The sequence below is a fragment of the Centruroides sculpturatus genome, unplaced genomic scaffold (genome assembly GCF_000671375.1).
Source record: "Centruroides sculpturatus isolate CEXI.00-Female unplaced genomic scaffold, Cexi_2.0 scaffold110, whole genome shotgun sequence".
Taxonomy (NCBI): domain Eukaryota; kingdom Metazoa; phylum Arthropoda; class Arachnida; order Scorpiones; family Buthidae; genus Centruroides; species Centruroides sculpturatus.
In genome coordinates, this window is record NW_019384339.1 from 669591 (window position 1) to 696842 (window position 27252).

General features: G+C 27.6%; 1 protein-coding gene across 1 annotated transcript in view; it reads right to left on the reverse strand.

Moving 5' to 3' along the window:
- Positions 1-446: 446 nt before the first annotated feature.
- The window catches only part of LOC111632975 (heterogeneous nuclear ribonucleoprotein K-like), a 190425-nt gene continuing 163619 nt past the window's right edge, over positions 447-27252 (reverse strand). The window contains exons 12-13 of the mRNA XM_023377493.1: positions 11104-11273; positions 447-1282 (exon numbers count right to left, since the gene is read on the reverse strand). Coding sequence (XP_023233261.1) covers positions 1252-1282; positions 11104-11273 — 201 coding nt within the window. The 3' untranslated portion in view covers positions 447-1251. The remainder of the gene's footprint in view (positions 1283-11103; positions 11274-27252) is intronic.

Here is a 27252-nt window from a genome sequence, read left to right on the forward strand (position 1 = left end):
GCTTTTTGTTTAGAACATGTTCACTTTATGAAAAATTGACTACATTCTAGGAATGCTACTTTTTAGCTTATATTAAAATTATATTCGAATAATGAATTTTTTAAAACTAATAGTTATATAGAATTAATATACAAAAATTTATCATTGATTTAAAAAAAAACCTCCAAAACATTGATGTTGACAATTAAAATAAATATTTGTGTTAAATTTGACATGATTTGTATGTTATCATCAGTAATAATTTCTTCTGTATCAAACTTATCTAAACCATTAATATGCAGCATTTAATTTTTTGCAAGAACAAATGTTTTCTGCTAATTTAGTTATCCATCAGCTGTAAGTTTATTCAGTTTTTTGATAAAATTATAAAAAAATTTTAGGTTATCCATTTAATTGAAAAATTAAGTCTAATTAAAATTTCAAACAAGAAAAAAAGACTGACACGATTTGTGTTTTTGTTATTTTTTTTTATTTCAGATTTACAATTGCCAAACTCAAAGTTAAAAAGAAATGTCAAAGTATATGACAGATATAAAGCTATCCAGAGTATATATATTTAAATGGACAATTTTCTTTAATGAAAATAAATGTCAGAGCTTGGCACAACTCCCAGTTTATTTAAAAATCAGACAATTCTAAACCTCAGTACAACATTTTATGAAAACTGACAGAGTTGAGGTATCAAAACAAATATAACTGAATACAAACTTTGTGGCAAAGGCTACACTGTTCTGAATGAATACCTAACAGAATAAATGGAATAAAACTTTTCTTAATACAACTTTTTTGGAAATTTGAGATCATCTTCAGAATACAAATGAAAAATTATTTAAAGAATTAAACAAAATTTTAAGACATTTTTACTATTAAATAAAAGTAACTATAATAATGCAGCTTATTCACTTAAAACTAAGAAATTCAATATTGCAAACTGAAATTTCTGGACTACTATCCTCCCCATCTGTTATATTTTAATGAAGTATGGACAAAGGCAATATATTTGTTATTGGCTGGAATGTATCTAAAGCAGTCAAAAGTCACACATTATATTTTGGACAAATAATTCACATTTTTTTTTTACACAAATTAAAACATTGCAACATGTGATACAACCCTGTTGTTATTGATGTTTAATATGTCATTGGAAACAAAGCAAATACACTTTCATAGCCACAAATAACAAATTGATTGAATGGACAAATGACTGCAATGCAAGAAATGGATAGGAGAGGACCTTGTACAGAATCTTCATTAGAATTTTCTACCAGAATGCTCTCGAACGCTGTAATGAAAAATATATAATTAGATTGGCATGTCAAAGTTTAATACAAAATCCTAAAATATTTAAAGTATATATTTTCAAACTTTAATTTTTACAATAAACAATACTGCATATAAATTTACTAAACAAGGATAAAAGAACAAAGTTAAATGTTTGTCTATGATTACATGCAACTGACAGTGTGTGTGAGATTTTATACAGGCAGATAAACAGAGCAATCATTTATTGCAAGCAACATGAATCTTGTCTTATATGTCTCTACAAGCTTATATGGAACTTGTCTAGACATTTAACTGCCATATCTTGCAATAAAATCAGCAAGTAATTTATTTCAAATTTAAAAACAAATACTTTAATCAGAATGGTTTTTTTTTCATCTGCAGGTTTATATGAAATGTAACTTTTGAAATTCTATGAGAGGATTATAAATTTCTTAATTTATAATTCTCTCATAGAATTTCAAAAGTTATTGATTAATTTCTAAATATTATTTAGCTTTATTATTATTATTATTTTATGAATATAAGAAATATCATTGTTTGATATAATTAATTGAAGATCCAAATATATAATTTTTAATTCATTCTTAAATATTTTGTTAATTTCACAAATCTAAGACTGCATTAAGTCTGATAAGCCAAACTTCCTTAACTTACAGAATGCATTAAGTCTTTGGATGTCAAAGTAGTTTTGCATTTGAGCATATTTCACTAGCTCAAAGTTTTAAGAGCCAGAGACCTTTTCATGTCTAATTTTTTGTTTTATTTTGCACATCATCTCAAGAGGATGGATATCACCACAAAGTTGAAGATTAATATTGTATAGAATTATGCCTCTTCATAATATAAAATTCAAAATTAACTAAATTTTGCATCTAATGAAGGCATGGCCAACATATGGCCCAGATGTGGCCCATGACTAATCTTCCAACATTAGCTACTGAAGTCTGAATAGCTCGATGAAAAATTCTGACACCTAAAAAATAAAAGTCAACAACTCACTGCGCATTTAGAGTTAACCCTCCATTACAAATCTTGTAAGTACAGCGTAGAATGTTGATAAAGCATGATAATGTGAAAAATGTATCTGTAATCTCTATCTACAACTTAGTCTCTACAGGGTGACACCACAATGAGATCTTGCACCACCTCAAAATCTTCCTAGGGCAGCCTCTGGTTTGGCCTGTGAAAAAAGTTCTCTTTCCAATTTGGCACGGGAGCAAAAACTGTTGGCCACCCCTGACCTAATGTATAAATCTTATTCTTAAAAACAAATGAATCAATCAAATCTTAGTGCTTTACATATCATTTCTTAAATTTTAGATTTCAAAAATTTAAAAATGTAATGAACACACATGCAATTTGATAACTTAGAATTATTGGACAATCAAATTTATGAGTGTATTTATCTTCTTATTTGGAATGTATATTCATGCTGTATAAATTTCACTGTAAAGTTTGAATCACTTTTCAGATTTTCATTGCTGATAGTGAATACACTGAATAACTTAACTGATTACTATTTTCATTCCAAAGTAGTTATAAGTGGCAAATAAGAGAAAATTTCCCTTATATACAAAAATAGTCTTGTTTTAATTTTTAATTTAGAAAAGAAAAACTTTATCTAATAATTCGAAATATGCATTTGTGAGAAATTTAGGAAATGAGAAAAATGAGATTAAAAATTTTTAAAAATTATTGAATTACACAAATCTATACTTGCTACTTCAATGATGTTTTGTCAAGTCAGTAAATAATAAAGTTAGTTAACTATTACTATTCTAAACCTATTTTATCAATATGACAATTTTTATAATTTCAATAATTGGAAATGCAAACAAAAAACTATTCTAGTGGAAAATAAAATTAAACTCAATCAGAGAACTAAATTTTCTCATGATATTTTGATAACATTCCAAAAATAACTTTCTTACATTACTAAATATATGACTTTAATCAGAAATTATAAAGTGAACTTAAACAGTCTTTGGGCATTACACAAAAAAAACTTAACCTGTAATGCCTAGATCACAATAGCAATTTTAGTTGACAAAATAGAACACATTTATTTGAATTTACATGATATCATTGGCTACTTTTTAATCTTGAAAACTAAAAAATTATAACATGCTCTATTTTTCAGGAAACAAAACTGCTTTTCAAAGCAGAAATAAGGGAATTCAACTGGCATAAAACACTAAAGATTTGTTTAGATGCTGATCCACGAATGAGGAAGAAATTAAACAATTAGTATCAAAATTTACTGTTTTATCAGTAATAAAAAAATTCTGTAAATTTGCAATTCCTGTTAATCAAAATCTTGTTTTATACGTGTGTAATGTCTGAAGACTGTTCAAGTTAATATAGAATGTATAAAATTTAAAAAGCTGTCACAAAAAATATAATGAATTATTATTAAAATTTCATTTATATTTAACACAGATTCTAGGTTCTGTTTAAAATATTAAAATTTACCAAATTATAATAATAGCCAATTCAAAATATTATATATTAGCTTCTGTAAACAATTTACTAATAACTAAAATTTTCTTAAGCATAAATTAAAAATATATTTCATCACATTCAGGTAAATTTTAAATAATTTTTGTCAGGTAAACTGAATCAAACAAGAGTAAATAACAGTGTTATGAAAACTATATTCTTTTACTTCTCTAGTCTTGTCTTTTTAAATTAAAAATAAAGAAAAGAAAAACATAATGAAAAATACTCATTAACAAATATTATTATGACTACACATGTTGTATGCAACCAAAATGAAGTATTTTTCTTATATCAATGAACATTTTCCCAACTTATTTATATTCATTAACATTGGATGATTGGATCTCTCTCTCTAAACAGTTGTTTAAATTAAAAATGGAAATAAAACATCTGAAACCTAGTTTGATAAATTTATGTTATAAAAATTAAATCAAAGCATTAATAATAAGCAATCAAATATAAACAATTTTTTGACTTGTATCAAATATTAAGTTTGTAAAAATTTGAAGGGGCTAACACACTTTAATTCAGGGACTCAAACTGGAATGAATCTGCATTATTTCACTGAATCAAACTAGTGGGATAAGAATTGATTGTTCTAAACCATTTAAATTAATTTATTGAAACACTTTTAAAGTCACAAAATTAACTACTAAATTCATGTGACAATTATCATTATGAAATGCAGAACTTATGCTTAATCTGACAACACTTTTCATGCTGCAGATGACTGTCATTTTTGAAAACTGTTTAGAAATTTGTATTTACAATTATTACTCTAGTTTACTTTTAGAAGTAAATTAAGAACAATGAAAATGTGTGTAAATCTAGTGTCTAATTGTTTAATCTTTGAAATGCTGATAGAGTAATATTGAATAATTAAAATATCAAGAAACAAAATACTGAAATTCACTTTACTATTTATTTTGGTCTTTCAAACAAAAACAGCATCTCTTTTGACATCACTTACACGCTGAACTTCAAATACTTTTTTATTTACTGAATATCATTAGATCATAGTAATTTATGGCAAGCAAGTGCTTCTTAAGAAGGTCACAGCCAGTAGGTCAACCTATAAATTTGTATTTTATTGTTTTTCTAAAAGATTCATTTGCGATTAAAGTCATTATTTTCAAGTTTAGATTTCTTAACTGAATATCGTTATTAACTGACATTATAACCTAACCCCAAAATCAGATTGCTACCTATTGAGCTAGTTGCAGATTCTTGGCAGATCATATAAAGCAAATTGGAACAAAATAAATTTTTGATGATTTGAGTTCTTGCTTTAATTGAAAAACAATGTGTAAATTAGACTAACAACAATTTTTCTATTGTGAAGGTTTGATTTATATCAACTTCACTGACATACTTCTATAAATTTCAACAAAGAACAGAGCAAGTGCTTTGTTGTTATCATTTAATGTTTCTGTTGACTATCATATTAAAGAAATTTAAAAAATTAATATTTAAAACAATTCAAGCTTCAGTTTCAGCTCAAAGTTTGATTCCAACTAAAGGAGTTTAAAATCTACCTCTTCAATTTCTTTCTTTCTAAAAACATGTACATTATGTAATTTCTCATTTATTGCATGTATTAATAACTCCATAATTATAGCATTTTTATAAAATAAAAATTTTTGAAAACATGAAAGTTGTTTTGCATATATCTTATTCAACACAAACTCTCTTGTACTTTGTGACACTAGTTATATTCATTTATTGAAATATATATTAAAATATTTACTAATTTTAACATTATCAAAAATGATATATATTAGTCAATTTGACTAATAGATATCATTTTAGTTTGTTAGTAGTCATTAGTCTTTGAAATAAAATTAATATTTAATATATTCCAAATTTTGATTATTCCAATATTTTTAAAGCACAGTTCCATATCACATTTAATTCCAACTCCATTTAACAAATTAACAAATAAATGTTAATAAATAAGCTAGTCATTCAGCAAAAATTTTTGGAAAATTTTACTTTGGACTCCTTGTTTGTTTGTTAATGTTTTTTTATTTATTAATTTAAAGTTAAAACTGATTAAAGTACAATTCACTGAAATTTTCATTTAAGATATCTGTTATATTTAAACCAGAAATTTGATTAATAGAATACTTTAATAAGTAGATTAAATGTTAAAGTGTTGTTAAAAACAAACACTGGATTGAAAAGCATGGGAAACACGTTTAGCACCATACCTGACTATTCCACTGTTGAAAGGTTATGTAATTACACTTTAGGACAACGTAGTTTAGAGTAACAGATAAGGAGTTTAACTAACATCTACCTCTTCAAAATGTCTAGAGTTGGACAGTACATTTTATTCCAAGATTCACAGAAACATTTTTTTGAAATAAGTTATAAACATTGTCAAATATTGAGCATGGAAAAGTTGCAATTGAGTTTATATGTCAAGAGCTTATCAACTGAAAGATATTTAGAAAAACTTGTGTTTGAACCAGAAGATGTCAGTCGAGATCCTGATTACAATGATGACATCAAAACAGACACAAATAACAACATAATATTTGAGTTGGATAAACTATGAAAACAGTAATTATTTCAAATGTTGTAGCTATAACCCATATATGCAATCAGTAAATGGTTTTGATAGTTTGGAAAATGTTGAGTAATTAAAGTAGTTCTTTCAATTTTTACCCAACCATCTCCTGTTGCAAGGTAATAAACTCCAGAAAAATAGATATATTTTAAAAATAAACCTCTTGGGATTTAAGGAGGAAATATGGTATATTCATAGTTAGAAAAACTGATATAATTGTTTCTTGTTATTCTTAATTTGTTTAAATTACAGTTAGAATATTCATAATGTACAAATTTCATCTAAATTACAAAAAAATATAAAATTGAAAAACATATGTTTTGAAAAAAACAACATAATATAAAAGTAATAACACTCAAACTTTTAAATAAAATTTAATTTATATTGATATATATGTCAATTCTTAATTTATTAAAAATAAACATTTTATCACATTTAACAGGAAATACACACACATTATTATATTGATTTTATTATTAAATTTTTAATTATTTCAGAAAATAAGCCTTTCCTTGAGATATTTTCAATACATTAACTCTGCAGGAAGTGGTATCATTTAATCTTGTCATTTATGAATTTAACTTTATTTTGAAGTATTTGTTGATTTTCTTGCACACTATCGGAAGATAGAGATTCTTTGTTTCTCATATTCAGAACAACAAAATCACTAGTCTTCCAGACAGGGAACAAGAATTAATAAGGAAACAGTTGTAAAATTTGATGATAATGAAATAAGAATTATCATTTCATGAAATACTTTACAACTAGTATACATTTGACAAAATATGTATACAAGAAACAAAAGGTCTATAAATTACTGCTTTTCCAGTAATATATACTGGAAAACAAAAAAGCTTTTGCTACAATTAAAAATTTAATTATTAAAAGTAAGTGGTATATTTATGTCTTATCCCCATAGTAATTCCAAAGAAATCATGTTTTATTCATTGAACAGCACAAATTCATCCATCATTTTAGAAGTTGTGATATATAGAAGTTTAAGAAACTTTGATAAATTGTTCTCTATAAATTTCATTAAGTTTTAGTTAATTAAAATTAATTAGATATGATAAAAGTTAAAAAAGAAACAATATTTACATTTATTTATAATATCCGATACATTTTTTACATTNTTCTATTAAATTCCTAACTACCTTATTGATAAGAATAAATTCTCTAAAACAGTATGAAATACAAATAGTTGATTTAACTTTTACATGTTAAATCAATTATTTATTAGACAAAATGACTTCCAACTACTTAACACTGTGTTGAATAATAACAATCCACGAAACCTTTTTTTACAAGTGTTATGTCCATAGTAAACTCCACAAACGCTTTCGACCTCCACCGAGGTCTGCTTCAGGTGGTAACTGACTGTGACATAAAGCTAACAGTGGGGGCACCTGCATCAACTTCAAAGATGGTGAAATGATCGCACAGGCGTGGAGGTATTTGTTCAAGGAATTCGAACAGGGACAGTCAAAGGGGTGAAACCCGACACGCACAATTATTTACATCTCTGGCGACATCGTTACGACGGTCAGGAGGAAAGACAGTCAGTCAGACCTGAAGCAGACCTCGGTGGAGGTAGAAAGCGTTTGTGGAGTTTACTATGGACATAATACTTGTAAAAAAAGGTTTCATGGATTGTTACAATTATTTATTGTTTATTTCTTATTGGTTTAGAGAATTCATTCTTATAAGTAATAAGAGTAGATGACGTTAATTATGTAAGTAGAAATTTATTTCCACTTTGATGATAAAACTATCTGAACTATTAATCACATAGCATTATGACTGATCTTAGCAGCAAAATTATTAGAACTATTTTTGAGAGTTCGTTAAATAAAAAACAATGTTTAAAAATAATCAAGAACACCAAAATACATTCTATATTTATATTTAACTCTGCAGAAAAATTCCATAAATAATTTTTAAATTTAAAAATTGAAATATTTCTTCATTATTTTGGTATGTTCTACACATTATCTTTTAGTAATATATATTCATTTATCGATATTCAAATTCCTACATTTGAAAAAATTTTGGTTTTTATTATAATTACTATTTTGATATACCTCTAATAATTATACTGATAATGATTTATACATATTGATCATTTAGAATAATGGTAACAGAATTGATAACTTCAACTCCAACATTACAATGATGTACAACTGCTATCTAAAAATTGAACAAGAAAGTACCACTTATATACACTTATTTGACATATCTTTCTCTCTCAGGAAAGGATGAATATATGGCAATGTATATATGTTAAACCAACCTTTCCACCGATTGTACATCACAGTATGTTCAAATGATCTATCTTGTTAAAAACTTGATGCTTGATCTGACATGCACATTAGTAAGAGACCATGAAAGGGATTGACAGAACCATGAACATAGGATACTCCCTTTGATAAGGTAGGAAGATGGTTATTAATTTAATCCACTCTATCAGTCCATAATAAAAGAGCATAGTCAATTGGAACTTCATAAAGTTTACATTCTCAATTTAAATCCAACATTCAACAAACTGACTAGAAAAAAAAATTCAAAAATTGTTTATAAGTGAAACACCATATTATATAGTCTCTTATGAGATGACAAGGATAAAGTTCCATAGAAACACAAGACTGGTTTACAGGATAATACTCACTAAATTGGAGACAACAACACATGTATGCTTTGCAAACCAAGATGATAATGAAATTTCATGGAATGAGGCTAAATTTATATATATATATATATATATATATACACACACCACTTCTTTATCACATGTACAGTACTTATTGCAGAATGAATGAATGAAAATACTTATGAAAAAAGTTATGGGAGAATGTTTAAATTCTAAGAACTTGGGAAATTTCCATACCAAAGAAAGTGTGTCTTTGGTTCAAAATTTATAATTATTGATGTTAATTTTTCAAATTACTTTGCACACATGATTTCAAAGACTTTACAATATTTCAAACTTCTGAAAAATAACAAATCCTAAAGACAGTCTATGAAGTAGACTGAAAACATTTGAAGTAAAATAAATCCTACTAAATTAGAGTAATTTTCATAGTTTACCTGTAAGAGATTCAGTAATTGTTATATGACAAACAATATTGAAAATCTTAGGATACAAGACAAGCACAATAGAATTTATGGTCAGTAGTTTCAATCACAATTTTTCATCAGTCACAATAGTTTATGGTCAGTTTTTAAGTTTAATTTATTAAATTTATACGTTATGTTTATACACCTTTTACTATGTCATTTCAATATTACAGTATTTCAATATCTGTGATCTTTAGCAGCTATTACAGTATACTGAAGGTTATTTTTTTCACGTGTTTATGATAAAGATATACCAGGGGTATCTTTTCTTTGAGAATGGCTAAATGAGCTATAAAATACAAGCCTGAGGCTAGGTACAAAGATTCTGTCAAAGATTAAAATTTCTTTCTTTCTGAATAACAATGTACAACTATCAATGGAAAATTTGCAACTGCTTTTTCAAAAGAGTATCATCATATCTGAGGATAAATTCTGTGACACTCAAAATAAAAATTTCCTTTAGATACTTGTTGTACAGTGATACATACAAGCAAAACTAGAAAATATTCCAAGTGCAAACTTCTTAAGACTTAAAATTCTCTTCTGATAGAGATTTGCAAATACATTACAAAAACTTATATATAAGAAAGTTTGTTGTTAATATCATTTGCAGTAAGACCTATTAATTCTAGTTACTTTTCAAAAATCATAGAAGTAGAATAAATAGCAATGTTTCTGAAAATTGTTACCTAGCTTGTATATTTTCGAAAGTTTATATGATTTTTAAACTAGTTCAAATGTTGTTGATAAAACATATCAATGAAAACAAGCTAAGTAGGCCAGTATGGGGAGCCATATTTAGCCCAATGACAGGTTGAAGATTCCTGGGCTATATTGAATGATAGGAAAAAAAAATCAAACACAAGTAAAATTTGGCTCATGTAAGGTGTTGTGGAATGGTCCACTTAAGTTAAAATCTGACTATAGTAACAATCATAAAAAAAAAATAAATAAATAAATTATAAAAATTTAAACAGCAAATTTAATTTCATCTTCAATCAGTTATAAACATTTATAACTCAAATAATTAAAAATTATTTAAAAAGTGATTCTGCCAATTTTTTCAATATTTTAGAAAATAATTTGTTTAAAATCATATGTTGTATTCTTTTTTAAAATTCAGACATTTTTCTCAATTAAAGCATTTTAATACTTCAAATTTTCTCTGTTCAGTCAATACAATAGATAAATAATAATGATCAGAAAGCGAGTCCTGTTTAAATATAAATAATTAATAAAAATATCAACAAAATCTCTCTAGTATAATTCAAATATTAACTGAATTATTCTGATTATTCACCCATAAGAATAAATATATTTAAAAACTTTTCTTATAAATTTCTATAGTTTTGCATTATAACATCATATTACCTATTAAAAAAATTTTTTTGACCTAAAAGTTTCCTATTTGGGTTGTTGATTTTACTATTCAGTTTATAAAACTCAGGGCATATACGATTAATTCAACTTTTCATTTTAAAAGAAAGAATTGCATCCAAACAAAATTCACACAAATGGCTTGCTGGCAACAAATCAGAAAAGGAAGAGGGATAATACTTTGTATTTTACTTTTATTGCACAAAGCAATATTTGGAATATTTGTGATAAGGAGTTTAAGGACTCAAACTTATTACCTTTGCTGGAGGAGAAATTGTGCCATTTGCACTTGTTGAGGAGTTCCAGATATTGTGATTACACGATCTGAACTTCCAGGTAATGCTTCATCAATAGTAATTCCTGCTCCAGAATCTCTACGAATTTTTCTTATTCTTTGGCCTCCTTTTCCGATAATAGCACCAGCAAGCTAAAATAAATCATCAATCAATCATAAATTTTAAATAATGGGTCTATCTTTTATTCCAAATTTTTGAATTAAAAAATCCCAAAAACTTAAATCTGAGTCAAGTGGGCATAAACATCCAAACTCTCACTATCAATAAGGGATTTTTTTGGTTTTAAGATCCAAAATCAACATGAATGAATTTCTTGTAGTAATTTGAAAAATTGTATTTAACTGCTACACATTCACTATTAGATTCTAAAAATTTATTGATATGAAAAAAGTAACAAAAAACAAAATTTAAGATATCTGTTATGATTTTTAAAATGTTTATTGATCCATATATTATGCAAAACATGCTTATTATTCCAGGATACAAAATGTGAAGTTTTCCCACCAAGGTGCAGTTATGTCAATTTTTAATCTTCAAAACAGTGATTATGGAGCAAAATAATTTAAAATTTTTAATTTTGACATGATTATTTTGTGATTTATACACAACAGAATTTTTATAAAAAAAAAATTAAATGGTTTTGTTTTTTACACCATAACAAACTTATTGGAAACAAAAACATAGATGATATTAAAAAATCTCTCCATAATTAACCAGTGCAATTTAATAAAATATGGTTAATTTTTTTTCTCATTTATTAATGGTTTTATTTCTGGCCAAATTTACTTGTTCAATTAAATCAGATATATCCACATTTAGAGCAACGAGGACAACAAATATCAGATATTATCCAGCAAGCCATTTAAATGCTTCATCTTGTAAAGTGTAATAACATTCAAAGATGAAATATATAAAATCAAAAATGTAAAATAAATTCAATTTAATTAAGAATAACAAATTGTAATGCTACACTTTAAAATATTTCTAATTTGTAATGATTCTTACAAAACAAGAATGTATTATTATTATTATTTTTTTTTTTTTAAATACAAAAACATGCAAAAGCAAACACACACATTGATCATATTACGAACTTTTTTCTTATAATTCTCAGGAATCACAAAATTTTTAATTTTTAAATTTAATTTGCAGATTATAAATTATATTAAAAATAAATGTTTAAGTTGAATGTCATTAAATTATTATTACAGTAGAGCGTTGTTTATCTGAATCAATTGGGGACTGGGGTTGTTCGGATAACTTATTTTTCGGATAACCAATTATGTACGAAAAAATATATTAATTTATCCCGCGTTGAAATTTTTCTCCGTTGCGTGTCGCTTCGCGTTGAATTTTCGCTGATGTTAAGCCTAACGAAGACTATTGTTTCGTTAAAAATTAATTTTTTATTTTGTACAAACAAAATAAATATATTGAAAAATATAAAAACAATAAAAAATTATACTTCAGAAGTTAATTTAGTATCAAAAACGCAAAATATTTGAGTAGCCGAAGACATAGCCAAAGATTACAGCACCACAGCACTGGCGAAAATTTAAATTTGTCGACTGGAATTCTTTTGGATAGCCGACCTTTGGATAAACGACGCTCTACTGTATTATTATTATTATTATTATTATGACAAGTCCAATTATTTACAGGCATTTTAACTATTACTACTTCTATTACTATAGTTATTATTTTGATTCATTTTTATTTTTAGCAATTGTTAATTTAACAATTGTAAAGTTTAGGCAGTATGTATTAAAATTTATATTCTATCCAACAAAGATGTGTTTGATATTAAATTTTAACAAAAAAATTTTTCTTTTCAAAATTTTTAATTGCATAAATCCTAATTTTAAGCTAGTTTAATTGAAATTTTGGCTCTATTTGAGGCTTATCAAGATATGTATCATTTAATACTACAAAATACTGTTGTATAATAATAGTTTCAGTTTTTCATAATAATATAAATCCACATTCTGAATTCTTGATCAACGTGAAACTTGATCACAATGTGTTTAATTTTCTTTTGCAATATGAAATAAAGGCATATCTATTAATATAAATCTGATAAGAAATATGTTTGCAAAAAACTGATAACACAGTTTTTACTTTCACTTGTGTTGTGATAACTTTATCAAAAAAATTTACTACAGGTAATGGAAATTATCTATAAATTTTCCATTAAATAAACAGTACAGTATAGCATAAGAATGACTAACGTAATTTTGATTTTTTGCCATTCCCACTGTAGTCATTAAACATATAAAAGTTATTTTAAACAAACAAAACACTAATTTAAAAATTAAAAAATAAAAAACTTCAAATTCTATGTAAAGTTGTTTATTACATGGGTTTTCAAAACTATGAAGATGCAACTTGATAACTTATGAGTTTCATTAAATGCATATCACAATAATCTTGAATATTCCAGAACAATGATGAAATGTTCAAGTTTTTTTTTTTTTTGGTAAACAAATGAGCCAGAATACAAGAAAATTTGCATTTACTGATTCAGCAACACCATGAAGAGAAATGGTTCCGATATATTTTGCATACTATAATGAATATATAAGATATATGAATTAGATAAACATTTTAGCAGACAAAAAAAGAACTAAAAAAATTTTTTTAAAAAAGGTAGTCAATTCTTATATTGAACAGTATAACTTTGAATGATGTAAATACAGTCAAACCTTGGGTTTCAAATACCTTGCTTTTTGAACACGTTTGCCCCAGTTGTTGTAAGGGAACTCAGCTGCTGAACAAGCTACTTGGCAAAAGCTGCCACAGTGTAGAGAGAGAGAGAGAGACAGACAGTCAACTCCTCATAGTTCCTGTATTAAAAAAAGTTGATGCCCCAACCAATCAACAGTGAAACTATCAATTTAGAAGTTAGTGATACCAGGATCACCTTGTGTCATTAGACGTCACTACACAAATCATCAATGACATTGTTATTCATATTAGATTTTAATGTGCATTTGGGTAAGATACTACTTCTGTTTATCAGTACTTGTCGCATCTGAATTTGAATCAAATTAATTAATAAAAACCACATTAGTTGACATTTGCATAATATAAATGACATCCATGAATCCAGTTTAAAGGTGCTTAACTAAAATTAAAATACAAAAGCATATTAAAACTATGTAGCCAGTTAATTAAAACTAATAATAATAATAATAATTCTCCCGTGGTCACCACCTGGTCGTGGTGGGAGAGCCCAGTAGTTTTACAGATCCATAGGGCAATGCAGGCTGGAGCACAAGCTCCTGGTAGGGACACCCATGCCAGTAAGGTCTATGGGGAGAAATGAAGCTAAGAGTGACCACACACCCACATTATGTGGAGATAATCATAATGGTAGTAACCAGATCAAAGTGTGATACTGGCTCGGACGTCGCCCGGGTTAACAAGGTCTGCGTTCGTGGGTTAGGCAGAGGCTCACGTTCAAAAAATAGGCCACAGTCTCCCTTGGTTACCGGTGGCGAAAGCAGCGCCGGCTCAAGCATGGCTACTGCAATGCCCTCAACAGATGTGAGGAATCAACTTAGCCTTGGTGTTTCTGTGGCAATTGATCCACAGACCACAAAGGCTGGAAAACCACGCCAACGGATGAAATGGACAACAGAAATGAACGAGTTTATCATCCGCACTTACTACACCATCACAAGACTCGAAACAAACATGACAGCATACAGACAACAACTACACCACATATTCACACAACAATATCCTCACCTCACTGTCAAGAAATACATACATCACACTACAGAAGGCCACAATATTGAATACATGCCATATTGTTAGGAAATTCCTTAATACTGACACTGACACACACATTTAATTTTAGTTTTGTTTTGGTTGCTATGCCTTGACTCTGGTCCGGCATAGTACACAGCCACCGGTTTGAACCGAGTATTACCTACTAAACCCAACATAATAATAATAATAATAATAATTAAAACTCTAGTTTTTACAATGAAACAAACTAAAATTAAAAATAAAATCAAAACAATTGAAACATAATATTTCAGAAAGTGTGAATAAAGTACTTGCTATCTGTCTTGATTGATTTGTTTATATTTCATGCAAGCAGAGAGAGTTGATTCTTTATAGCACTTTTTTTGTAAAGTGATGATTTCGGTTTGCAATGACAGAACATTTTGCTTTTAATATATATTTCATTTGTAGGCATTTTTATGCATGAAATACAGCTAAAAAGGTAAAAAAAGGGGCTTTGTTTGGGGGGTCAAAAATAGATTAATCCATTTTATATTATTTCTTATGGGAAAATTTGTTTCAGTTTGAGAACAACTTTTAGGAACAAATTAAGTTCAAAAACCAAAGTTTGACTGTAATTTCTTTATTCCACTATTATCGTCTTTATTACACCTATGAAATGAAAAAATTTTCAAAATCTTAATCTTAAATAATAAAATTAGTAGACCATTTATCAAAATAAAACCAAATTTGAAAATAAAGGATATGGAATATCATATTTAATTATTCACAGGTTGCAGAAGGCAAGAAAAGAACACATATGATGTGAAATGCTAAAACATTATGTTATCAGTTTTCAATAGTCTATGTTCATATTAAAAAAGTTCTCATATTTTTCTTAAAATTAAATATAATTTGTATTTACTAATTTTTCTAACTAAAAGAACAATTACACTACACTATTACAACAAATTTATGATATGGTCTATAAGTTGAAAATATAAGATTTAAACAGATATAAAATTGATCTTTATACATAAAACAGATTGATTTTATGAATGTTTTAAAAGCATAACTACATTTATATCAAATTATTGTTTCATGTGAAATGCAAAAATTAAGAGTTCTGAACAGCAAACAAGTCCTTGATTAATGATTTTCAAAACATGCATATTTTTAAAATACCAATAAAAAGATTGCTATACAATTCTTTAATATACAAAGATTTAAAATATGCATTTATTTGGCAATTATTAGACTAGATTTGAGGTATAGTGGGGTACATTGACTTACAAGTTTAATTCATTCCATGACCGAACTCTTAACTCAAATTACTCACATGTCAAATCAATTTTCCCCACTGAAATGACATTAATCTGTTCCGGACCCCAAAACACCACGATTTTTTTGTTACATATTTTTAAATAAGAAAAATGTACTTATAACATTGGAAGAGTAATGAAAAGAACAAAATTATGGCAGTTTACCCATCTTTTTCTTAATCTATGGTTTGCTGTGGCATTCAATGCGCCAACTAGTGGTGGGGTATCGGAAGCTAGCTCGTAACGCAAATTTTAGCGCTCAACTCAAAGCAAAAAAAAAAAAAAAAAAAAAAAAATTGGCTGAGAGATGACTCGTGTCTTGAAAAACTTGTAAGTTGGGATACTCAACTTATAACACATTTTTGTGTTATAAACACATATACACAATATGGATTTGTAACACACAACACTCACTCCGGTTTGCTTCCAGTACAAAAAAGTTCCTGATGCTAGATAATCTACAACATTTCATGTCAAGGAAGAAATGTTTTCTTAAATCAATTACTGTATAAAAAATCAAAATAATCATATTTTGAGCCATATATAATAATGTAAAATCAACCAACTTTAGAAACTATTGCTTTAACTTTTTGAACATTAGAGAATCTATATTAGAAAAATATGAAATAAGAAAACAATGATACCAAATGTTTCGTGTATAATACAAAAAATAAATAAAATGTAAATAATGATTTAAAAAACTCATTTAAATCAATTGAAACAAGAAATAAAAATAATGAAATAAATGAAAGCTTAGGCAAAATTATAGAAAAGATTGATATAAGAGAATGCAATTAATGGTAAAAATGTAGACAATCTAAATCTTTATATTTTCTAATTCTGATTTGGTAGTGCACTCACCTTTAAGACAGGAGATATAATATTTGGCACCAATACAACAGTATTGGCATGCACAGTTTAGATCTTGTCACTGGTGGCACTAGTGTCAGCTTGATGTATACTTTGGTAGTGCGTAAAATAGTATAAACTAAGTGGAAGTTTTGATCTGCTTATAAAAATCTGGATTTTAAAGATTATAACAGGTGCTACTTTAAGAAAGAAATTAAAAGAATTAGGGGCCAAGTCATGCTCCTCACCAATGGGGGTCTAATGGATTTGCAGAACTCGTTTTTACGATATAGGGTTATAATACATCATAAAGTTGTGCTGCAATTGATGTTTATAATGTTTAAAATAAAAAATTTATTATTACAATGTAATTTGTAAGATAATGTTCTTTAGTTTTCTGCTAGTCTGGTGAGCACTTTTTCCTGCTAGTCTATCCTGCACTCTGGAATTTAGCTCCTTATAACTACCCTCTTAAATCATCCACTATTTTAATTCTTCTTCTCCCTCATTTCTTTTTGCCTGCAAGCATTCCTTCCATAACATTATTCCAAAAGCTTTCCTTTTGAATCATGTGTTTCATCCAATTAGCTTTTCACCTCTTCTCTAATATGCTCCTTTTCTCACCCACTGTTCTTAGGACTTCCTCATTTCTCACTTTATTGTTCCATCTGACTTTATTCTTCTCCAGTGTCTCTACTCTCCTAATGTCGCATTGTCAATGTCAAAGTTTCTATACCATAGAGAAAAACTTTCCAAATGCAGCATTTGACCAGCCTTTTTCTGAATTCTAATTTCAGCAGACCACACAAAATTGTTTTCATTTTGCAAAATGTCTCTTTTACCATACCAACTCTCCTCTTGATTTCTTTCCCACTTCTGCACTCAGTCAAGCTAGCACTCAGGTATCTAAACCGATTCACTTGTTCCATCATCACCATTTATATGGATGTTGACCTTTCTTTCCTTTTCTTCAATCTATAGCATGTTAGTTATGTTAACATTAATTTTCATTTTGAAGGCCACACAACTCCTCTCTAGTCTACTCAGGATCTTTCTCATTTTACTCTCACTCTCTGCCAGAATTGCCATATATATTGATATATATTGCCTAAGATATACTGATGATACATCAGTATATCTTAGGCACTGAATCTGCTGTCCCCCAATTTTACTGCCTTCCTCTTTCTCTAGATATTCCATAATTATCTCTTCAAGTATATGTTAAAAAAAGCAGTGATAACAACACCCCTGCCTAACACCCTTTTCAATCTTGATTTCCTTACTGTATTGACCATCTACTTTAACTACTGCTCTCTGATATTTGTACTAGTTTAATATTAATCTCCTGTCTTTCCAATTTACTCCTTTCTTCCTCAAGATCTACAGAACACAAACATTCCCTTTCGTTTTTAATGTATCATTCTCCTATGGTTCTCATCACTCCTATTACGTCTCTAGTGACTCTTCCTTTCCTAAGCCCAAACTGCTCTTCCCTTATGAATGGGTTCAGTTTTCCATAAAGGCATTTCTCTAATATTCTTAAAAGGATTTTTGAAGTATGGGAATTGTTCTATAATCTTTACAATTGGTTGTTTTATCTTTCTTTGGGATGGGATTTAAAATATTCCTCAGAAAGTCGGACACATGGCTTGACGACTTTATGATGTTACAAAGCATGGAAATTTTCTTAATTCTGTTTTCATGCAAATTCTTAACAAATTCTATAGGGATGCAATCAAATACCTTATGATTCACTTCATAAAACACACAAATTAGAAAGAACCTTATGGACTTGCTCATATTAGTAACTTTGTAATCATTTTAATCAAAATGTCTAATACTGATTCGAGTGTATTCACCAATTTTCTTTTGACTTTTTATCTTTACTTCCCATTTATTTATTTTTTTATTATTGGGTCATTCGGAAATTTGTGAATTTCAAATCTGATCATTTTTATGATTGGCATAATACTGAAGTTCATAACAATTAAACAGGCATTTCAATAATATCTAAATAAGTAAAAAAGCAATTTTAAGCAATGCACACACAGTATGACAGACGAAATAGGAAGCAATGTATCCCTAAGCCTGATACTAGTGCCCACTGTATTGGCTTTGAAAAGTGCACACCCTATTGTCATATATCAGATATGCTAACATTTTCTTCTCATTATAAAAAATTAACAGTTGATTTAAAATATAATTTTAGTCATCTTATTAATTTCAAAAAGTTTACACAATTCTTTATTCTTACAAGATTAAGACAATTCCAATGAGCAAGTAAAGACGACATTAATATAACAAAGCACTAACTATTCTCCATTAAAAATAATTTAAAAGCTAATAAAATAATTGGATGCAATTATATATACACTAAAAATAAGGTTTGTTATAAAAAATAATAAAAAATGCATAAACAATAAAATAAGTAAAAAAAAATATAGGAGATAATAAAACTTTGTGTGTATTAAAAATATGTAAAAGATAAATAGCATATGTAATATAATAGTAGTATACATTGTTAAAAATACATTAATACAATGTTGACAAAATATACAAATTATTAATAAAAGAATACCATAAAATGATTCATAAAACATACTATAAAGATGTGGTCCCAAATTTTTTTGAACCTATGGAAACTTAAACAGTCATGTGACGCTTGTAAACATACATTATTATTATATGTTACTAGAATAGTCAATACTTTCTCTATACTTTAATAATACAATTTTTTAAAACAGTCGATAACATATAAAAGTACATTTTGTTGTGTTTTTTTTTCACAAATAAAAAAATTAAAATGAAAATTTTTTATTTATTTTGTGACAGACTTGATATGGTTTCATAGCAATCTATATAATCTGAATATTGATCCACTATTATAAAATAATAGAAGGTCAATATCTTATTTTATAAAAATATATATATATTCATATTTATAAAACTCAAGGTGTAAGAAGTCTTTAGTCTTTTGTATGGTTTACTGCAATATAATAAGAAATCACTGCAAAATACTTAAAGCAATTTTCTCTTGAGTCAGTACAAATATTGGCATGACATCCACTAAGTGTATAAGTTATCTTATGAAATACTTAAGCAGTATGGCAACCTAAATAAATGAGTAGTTTCTAGTAAAATAAGCTAAATGCAAATGAATATGTTATTAGTGTCAATAAACTCTTATATTTTATAATAAAATTCAGTCATGCATCAGAAATTCTAACATTTTATCTTTTTATCAAATACTAATACTATTAATTCTATCTAATAATTCAGTCTAAATTATTATTGAAATTTCAATTTAATTTCATTATTATTTCTCACTGAAGCATAGAGCTGGCATTAAATATTGAAGTTGAATAGCTTTTAACTTTGGTGGAGTTGCATTGCTAACTTAAAGTACTGTACATAGGACAAACCAAAAATGTAGGAGCAATTCAACTGAATAAATATTTAGTAGAAAATTTTCTGTCTTGCATTAAATATCCAAATATTTGACGTAAGATTTGAATATAAAGCAATAATGAAAAAGTGAATAGTTAAGAATACATCTTTAGCATACATAGGTCGCTCAAAAAATTTTGTCCCTCAAGTTTACTTTTTAGTCTTTCAAAACACTCCACCACAATCAATATATCTTGCTATATGCTGAAACCAGTCATCAAACCAAGCCTTCCACTTTTCTTTTGGGAGATCAGCACATTCTTGATCCCACACTGCCAGAAGTTCATCATTGCTGGAAAATTGTCTTTGAGATGTCTTTTGACTTCTGTAAATAAGCCAAAGTCACAGGGGTAAGATCTGAACTGTACAGAGGGTGATCCAAAACAGTTAGTCCACACCTCATCAAATAGATGACTATATCCTTTGACCTATATGCTGGAGTGTTATTATGGTGTAGGAGTCATGTGTTGAGCCAGAAACTTAGTTGGATGTTCTTCAGTCATTGAATGACTTTTGGCAAACATGTTTGGGTGTACTAGGAACTAGTAACTGTATGCTGTTTTTCTATTCATAGTATGACATACTCCACAATACCACATTTTGCAAAGAATGCAGCAATCATTCGTTCCTTTGCTGAATGTGATTTGCAGACTGCTACTGGAGTTACTGCATCTTCAAAGAGCCAAACTTTGCTGAGATTTTGTTGACGTGTCATAATAATAAAATTAAGAAAGGTTTGTCTGCTTTGGGCCCCCAAAGTGAACAAACTTTTCTTAATTTTAAGTGCTAGTGCAGAATGTCACAAACAATGCACTAATATTCAATATTTCCTGAATCTGCTGATAGATGATTTGCCTGTCTTCACTGAGAAGTTTCTCTACAGCAGCCATATTTTCTAATGTCACTACTTCTGCTGGCCTACCTGAGCATGGGGTATCCTCCATACCAAAATTACCACTTTTAAACTGTTTACACCATCATGTATTGTCTTCAAAGAAGGACAATGTTCCTCCAAAACAAAGCATTTCTAAAAAACACTCATCTCTACTGAATTTACGTAAAAAGTTGTAATGGATAATCATCCAATATTCGGTTTTCATCCACAACCATTTTCCAGTATTTTTGCAACGCTTGTTGGGAAAGTATCAGATACAGGAACTTCATTCAAACTTTAAACAGCATTTTTCATGCTGTTTTGATTGGTGAAATTTTTATATGACCAATACATGTGTAGGACAAAACTTTCCTAGCAACATATGTATCTAAACTGTGATAAATATGAAGTTTTTAATACCAGACAAAGCAATTATTTTACTGAATTTTTTTAAAATTAGAATGGTTGCTAGTTGGAAAAAGTTAAGGAAATGTCTTTGCAACAGATTTAACAAAAGTGAAAAATGTTGGATTGATTTAGCTTCAAACATTTGTATAAAATTCAAAATATTAAATAACTTTCAATCCAAAAATGTATGTTAGAAAACTGCACTCACTGACTATTTTAATTCAATTGTTGGTGTTTATGAACTGTTCTAGTTATATAAATTAAGCAGAAAAGTAAATAAATACAATTTATTTATTTTTATTTTATGACTAATTTTCTTTGTCCAGTAATAATAATAATAATAATTCTAATAAAATAATCTTAGAAAAATTAAACAAAAAATAATTTTATCATCAATATTAAATTTATTCTCTGTTTAATATTTCTTCAAACTGTTAATATTCTTCTGTTTTAACTTATGATTGGAATTTTAAATTCCAATCATAAGTTAAAACAGAATATCCCCATTGCATAACCAGCATACCTTTAATATTATCTTCCAAACACAGATGACTTGCAGGCTATCCACAAAAACGAAATTACAGTAAATAGATTTAATACAATCTACTTTTTATCATATTACAATGTGATGCAACAAACTGTCTCTTTTTCTCAACTGATAGGATATCCACTTAGACAACTTTTGACTTTCCTTAGAATGATCAGGTGTCTGGAAACTGTTGAATAATGAATATGCAGTTAATCATTCATTTCCTGAATATTTCAGATGCACTGTTCTAGTTATATTCTATGTTACTCAGTTGGTCACTGTTAACTATTTGGGTCAAATGGCTATATCACCCATTTTTCAGATTTACATCTTCTGCATAAAATCTTCAAAATTAGTGTTTACTATTCTTTTGCTTGAAGTTTCTTCCCCAAATGCAGCATTAAAGTTCTGTATTGCTTCATTATGCATTTATTCATTTCCTATTGCATTCATTAAGGAAAATTATACAAATCTGGCTTAGCTGCAAAGTCAACTTCAAGCCTACATATACATTTTTCAAAGACACTGCATGAAACTAGTATGTATATACTAGTGTCATATGTTCGATTTCCCGCAAAACAAAAAAAACTGCATCTGCATCTTGCACGTCGCTTTCTCTTAACAATTCCATTGTTACGTAATACTTCCATTGTTGATGGAAGTGTTAAGCCTTAATCCTGTCCCTCTCCCCCGTGGGGAGGAATTTCGAAAAATCCCTCTTAGTGTGCGTTCTTGTGATGTACCTTAACTGTGTACCAAATTCCAACTTTCAATCCTTAACCATTTGTGCACTGCGCTTATTATTATTATCAACCCGTCTCGATTATATATATAGAAGCAAAAAATTTTAAATTAAAAACATAATATAAATAACTCTAAGACTACATATTATGATATTCCATTATATAAGAGGCACATGATATTTGTTGAAATAACTGAGGATTATCAGAGCAAAGAGTACACTTTATTAAAAAAGAAGTAACAAAAGTAACCATAGAATGAAGAAAAATAACCAAAAAGTATTATTAAAAAAAAATTAAATAACATTAGCAAAAATATTTTCAATAACATGTTTATAATTACAAATAATCAAACATAGAGCCAGATTAACTATTAGTATAATTAAGTTTTAGTTTTTTTTTGTGTATATTTATAAAAAATGATGAAAAATAGTACAGTTGTCCCTTGATAATCCGACAGGTATGGGACCAAAGGTGTGTCAAATTACCAAAAATAATTACATATTTCGCATTGTTTTGCTAGCAGTAACTTACAATATTCTCTACTCCAACTGTTCGAACAGAACTGCTCACATAAAACACACGAAATGTGTGTCATCGAGTAAGAATTGGATGGGGAGATTCACATCGCAACATGCTTCTGTGCAAGCAGACACGTAACGGGGACGGGTACCTTGACGGGAGGTGCGTCGGACTACTGAGCATGTCGGATTAAAAAACGTCGGACTATAGAGGGACAACTGTATTAGTCTTTTGCAAGAACATTTTTATTTCAAAATTTCTAACAACTTGATTAATTTCATATTTTTCACATATTTTCTGCATTTCTTTTCTTCTTATTAACTTGTTATAAAACATTTTACAAGTTGTCTTATTTGATTTTAAAAAAATTAAAAGAAATTGGGAAACTGAGTTACAAATTCTTTTTAGTGTAATTTTTAGTATTATATATAAGAATCTGTACAAGATTCTTCTGAAAAATTATATGATGACTGGAATATCATATAAAAGAAGAAGAAAGGATTTTGAGGGATTCTACAACAAAACAAGCTAGTCAAACTTGTTGGAGATAATTTTTTCTATCTTGTTACAGACCTGAACAGCTAATAACTAAAGGTGTCAGTTCTGTTATTATTTAGGAAACCACAATTTATAATATAGTTCTTAAAATTTTTTAATGTATCAATTTGCTAGACAATTTTTTATAATAAATATATTATAATAGATTACCTTCCTGAAAAATTTTGATTCATTCAGTTCCATTTAATTGTTTTCATTTGATTATTATTAAACCTCTTTTCATAACTTTAAATTTTCATATACAATTATAAAATATACTCTTAGTAAATTTAATAACAATAATACTTCAGTTTATTATTCAGACATTTTGTTATAAATAATCATTCAAACAGTGGAAATAAATCATAAATTTTAATATTACAGATTTCTATTGTAAAATGTTTTTAGTGTAGTCTAGAAAAATAACAGGTATGATTGTTAGATATCTTAAACATTTTTGCAAAACACAGTAATAACATGCAAAAATTTCCTTTTTCACTAAAAACACCTCCAAAATCCTGAAATTGACATTGATGATGGCGTGTGATTAGTTATAAAAAAAAAAACAGTTTTTGTTATGTATTAAGATATGAAGGATAGTTTACCTTGGTTTATGTTCTTTGCTTTCATTCATAGCAGTTTATATAACTGTGAATCTAGCTTTAGGGAGAATCAATTTTTTTTTTATTTTTAAAAGCACAACAACAAAGATTGAATAGATTACAGATCCATTTTTTTGTGAGTGAAAAATGAATTTATCTATAGTTTAATTTCAAATAAGGTGATGTGAACAAACTGACAATCAAATAGTTTTAATAATTCTTTGCCAAAACAATTAACAATTGTTTTGGCAAAGAATTATTAAATTTGTCTAATTGTTTCTGTCTGTACATTTCTAATTGAAACCATTATTTTCTGCTTTTTTAAAAAAAGTGTAATTTTTGTTTGTGTTGTTTGTTTAATCAAAGTTTTTGATAACATCCAGTACTGTGACACTGCATTCCAGGCACACTTTTTTGTTAATTTCTTTTTAGACATTATCTAATATTTTTTTGTTTTATTCTGTTCCAAAGAAAACTGCTTCCATTTTGTTTTTCTCCATTTTTCTCGGAAACTTAAAAAGAAATAACTGTAAAGTAATAGCAATAAAACAAAATCATAATTAAAGATTAAAATTAGTGTTGCCAGACTGTTTATAATATTCATATTACTACAAACAGTCGTCATAACATAATATTCATCATTTACTAAAAACAAATGATTTATGCATTTATAGATTTTATAATAATGAAACTATTTTTCATAACAGCCAAAATTTTTATAAGATTAAACTGAAACATTTTTGGATTAAACAGAATAGGAAATTGGCAGGGGATGCAAGATAATTTTGTTATACTGAAAATTTTGTAAAATTGGTGTTCATTGTACATTTCACTGCACATACACACATACACAGGTACTAAGAAGAGGCAGCAACAATCTTTTAAAATTTACCAAAAATAACTTGGTAAATCTGTACCATTATCTCAGTCATAGGGTCAGCCAATTTCAGAGTTTTATTCAGACATTGCAATTAGCTGACTTCTTCATTTGCAATTTATAGTTCAGTAGAAATGCATTAGCTGTATGCTCATCTTTAAACTTGTGCCTATAACTATTTTAATACATTTATTCTTAAATAAAATCAAAGACCAAACAGAAAAGATTCTGATAATTATTTTTAAAAAGCTTAACACAATTTTTGAATGTAATAATAAATTTTCGTATTTCATATGTAATGAATCAGTCAGTTTCTGTTAGTCTTTAATAACAGAATGTCTTTAACATTATGGCATAAAAAATCTAGCAGTAAGAGTAATTTAAAATGAGAAAAAATGAACAAGTTAAGTAGATTTTTGATCATCATAATCTGATTTATTTTGTAATTGTGCTTGAACTTTATCAAAGAAGTATCTTTAATCAATGCCAAATTTATTTTTAATACAGTTATATTTATAAACATAAATAATTTCAGAATTTTCCTGTAGAAAGCATATTAGTAAGTGAAAAACCAGAAAAATGTCACCTTCTAGTTTTTAAATTTTATTTGTAAAATTTATTAAAATTTCAAAACTTATGAAAAATTAACTGTTTTTGTAGTTCAAAAAACTATTACACACACAGTCACCAGGGGATATCAAATCACCCAGTTTTTATAGAAAGTGAAGAGAAATGAGCATTAATGATAGGGAATAACACAAAGTTCTTAAAATGTCATTTTTGCTTGTATTGTAGGGTAAATAGATAATTAAATACATTGAATAAATAAAAGAGCTATTTGAGCATAATTTTTTGTAATTTTCTTAAGAATAAATTTTAAAAACATATAAATATTAAAAAAATCCATTTCTTGTTAAAATTTACTTTTTTGAATAATNAATTTAAAATATTTATACCAAATTAAAAGTTGTTATATCATCAGATCCAGCCATAAAGATTTATCAAAAACTTGAATTCAGTTTGTCTGTCTTAGAGGTTTAATAAAAAAAATTCATAACTTGCATTGTATTTGTATCAGACTAGAATTCAGTGTGTATTTTATGTTGACATTTGTGAGAAATACTATCTTGTCTCTGCAGTGACTAGCAAATGCACAGAATGGCAAAATAGGTGCATGTTAATTAAGGGCCACAGTGACTGGAACAAGTTATTTTAACATGCTGCAACTTATGCTAGCCCTAACATCCTCCTGGAACCATTTTTCAATAATACATGTTGCCTCCCTACTTTGCAATTTACTGTAGATAAAACAATTGATGAATGGAGTTCCTCAGATGGTAGATTGGTTCTTACCCTCACTTGGAATTTTTCTTTTAGGATTTTGTGAATAATCAAGTGTATCATACATCTATGCATAACTTGAATGATTTGACACAGAATCTGTCAGACTATTGATAAAGTTACATCTCATGTGCTATTGAATATTTAGTTGAAGTGGACACTTTCTAATAATGTACTTTATACTAATAATGTTATTTGTAAAGATCCAGCAGATAGAATTCATGGACCATTCTCCATCAACTCAGTTGAGTCTATTTGGTGTAAATATAATTTATTGACCGAAATAATTAATGTTATCCCTCCTCCTAAAAATTAATTTTATGTATGAAG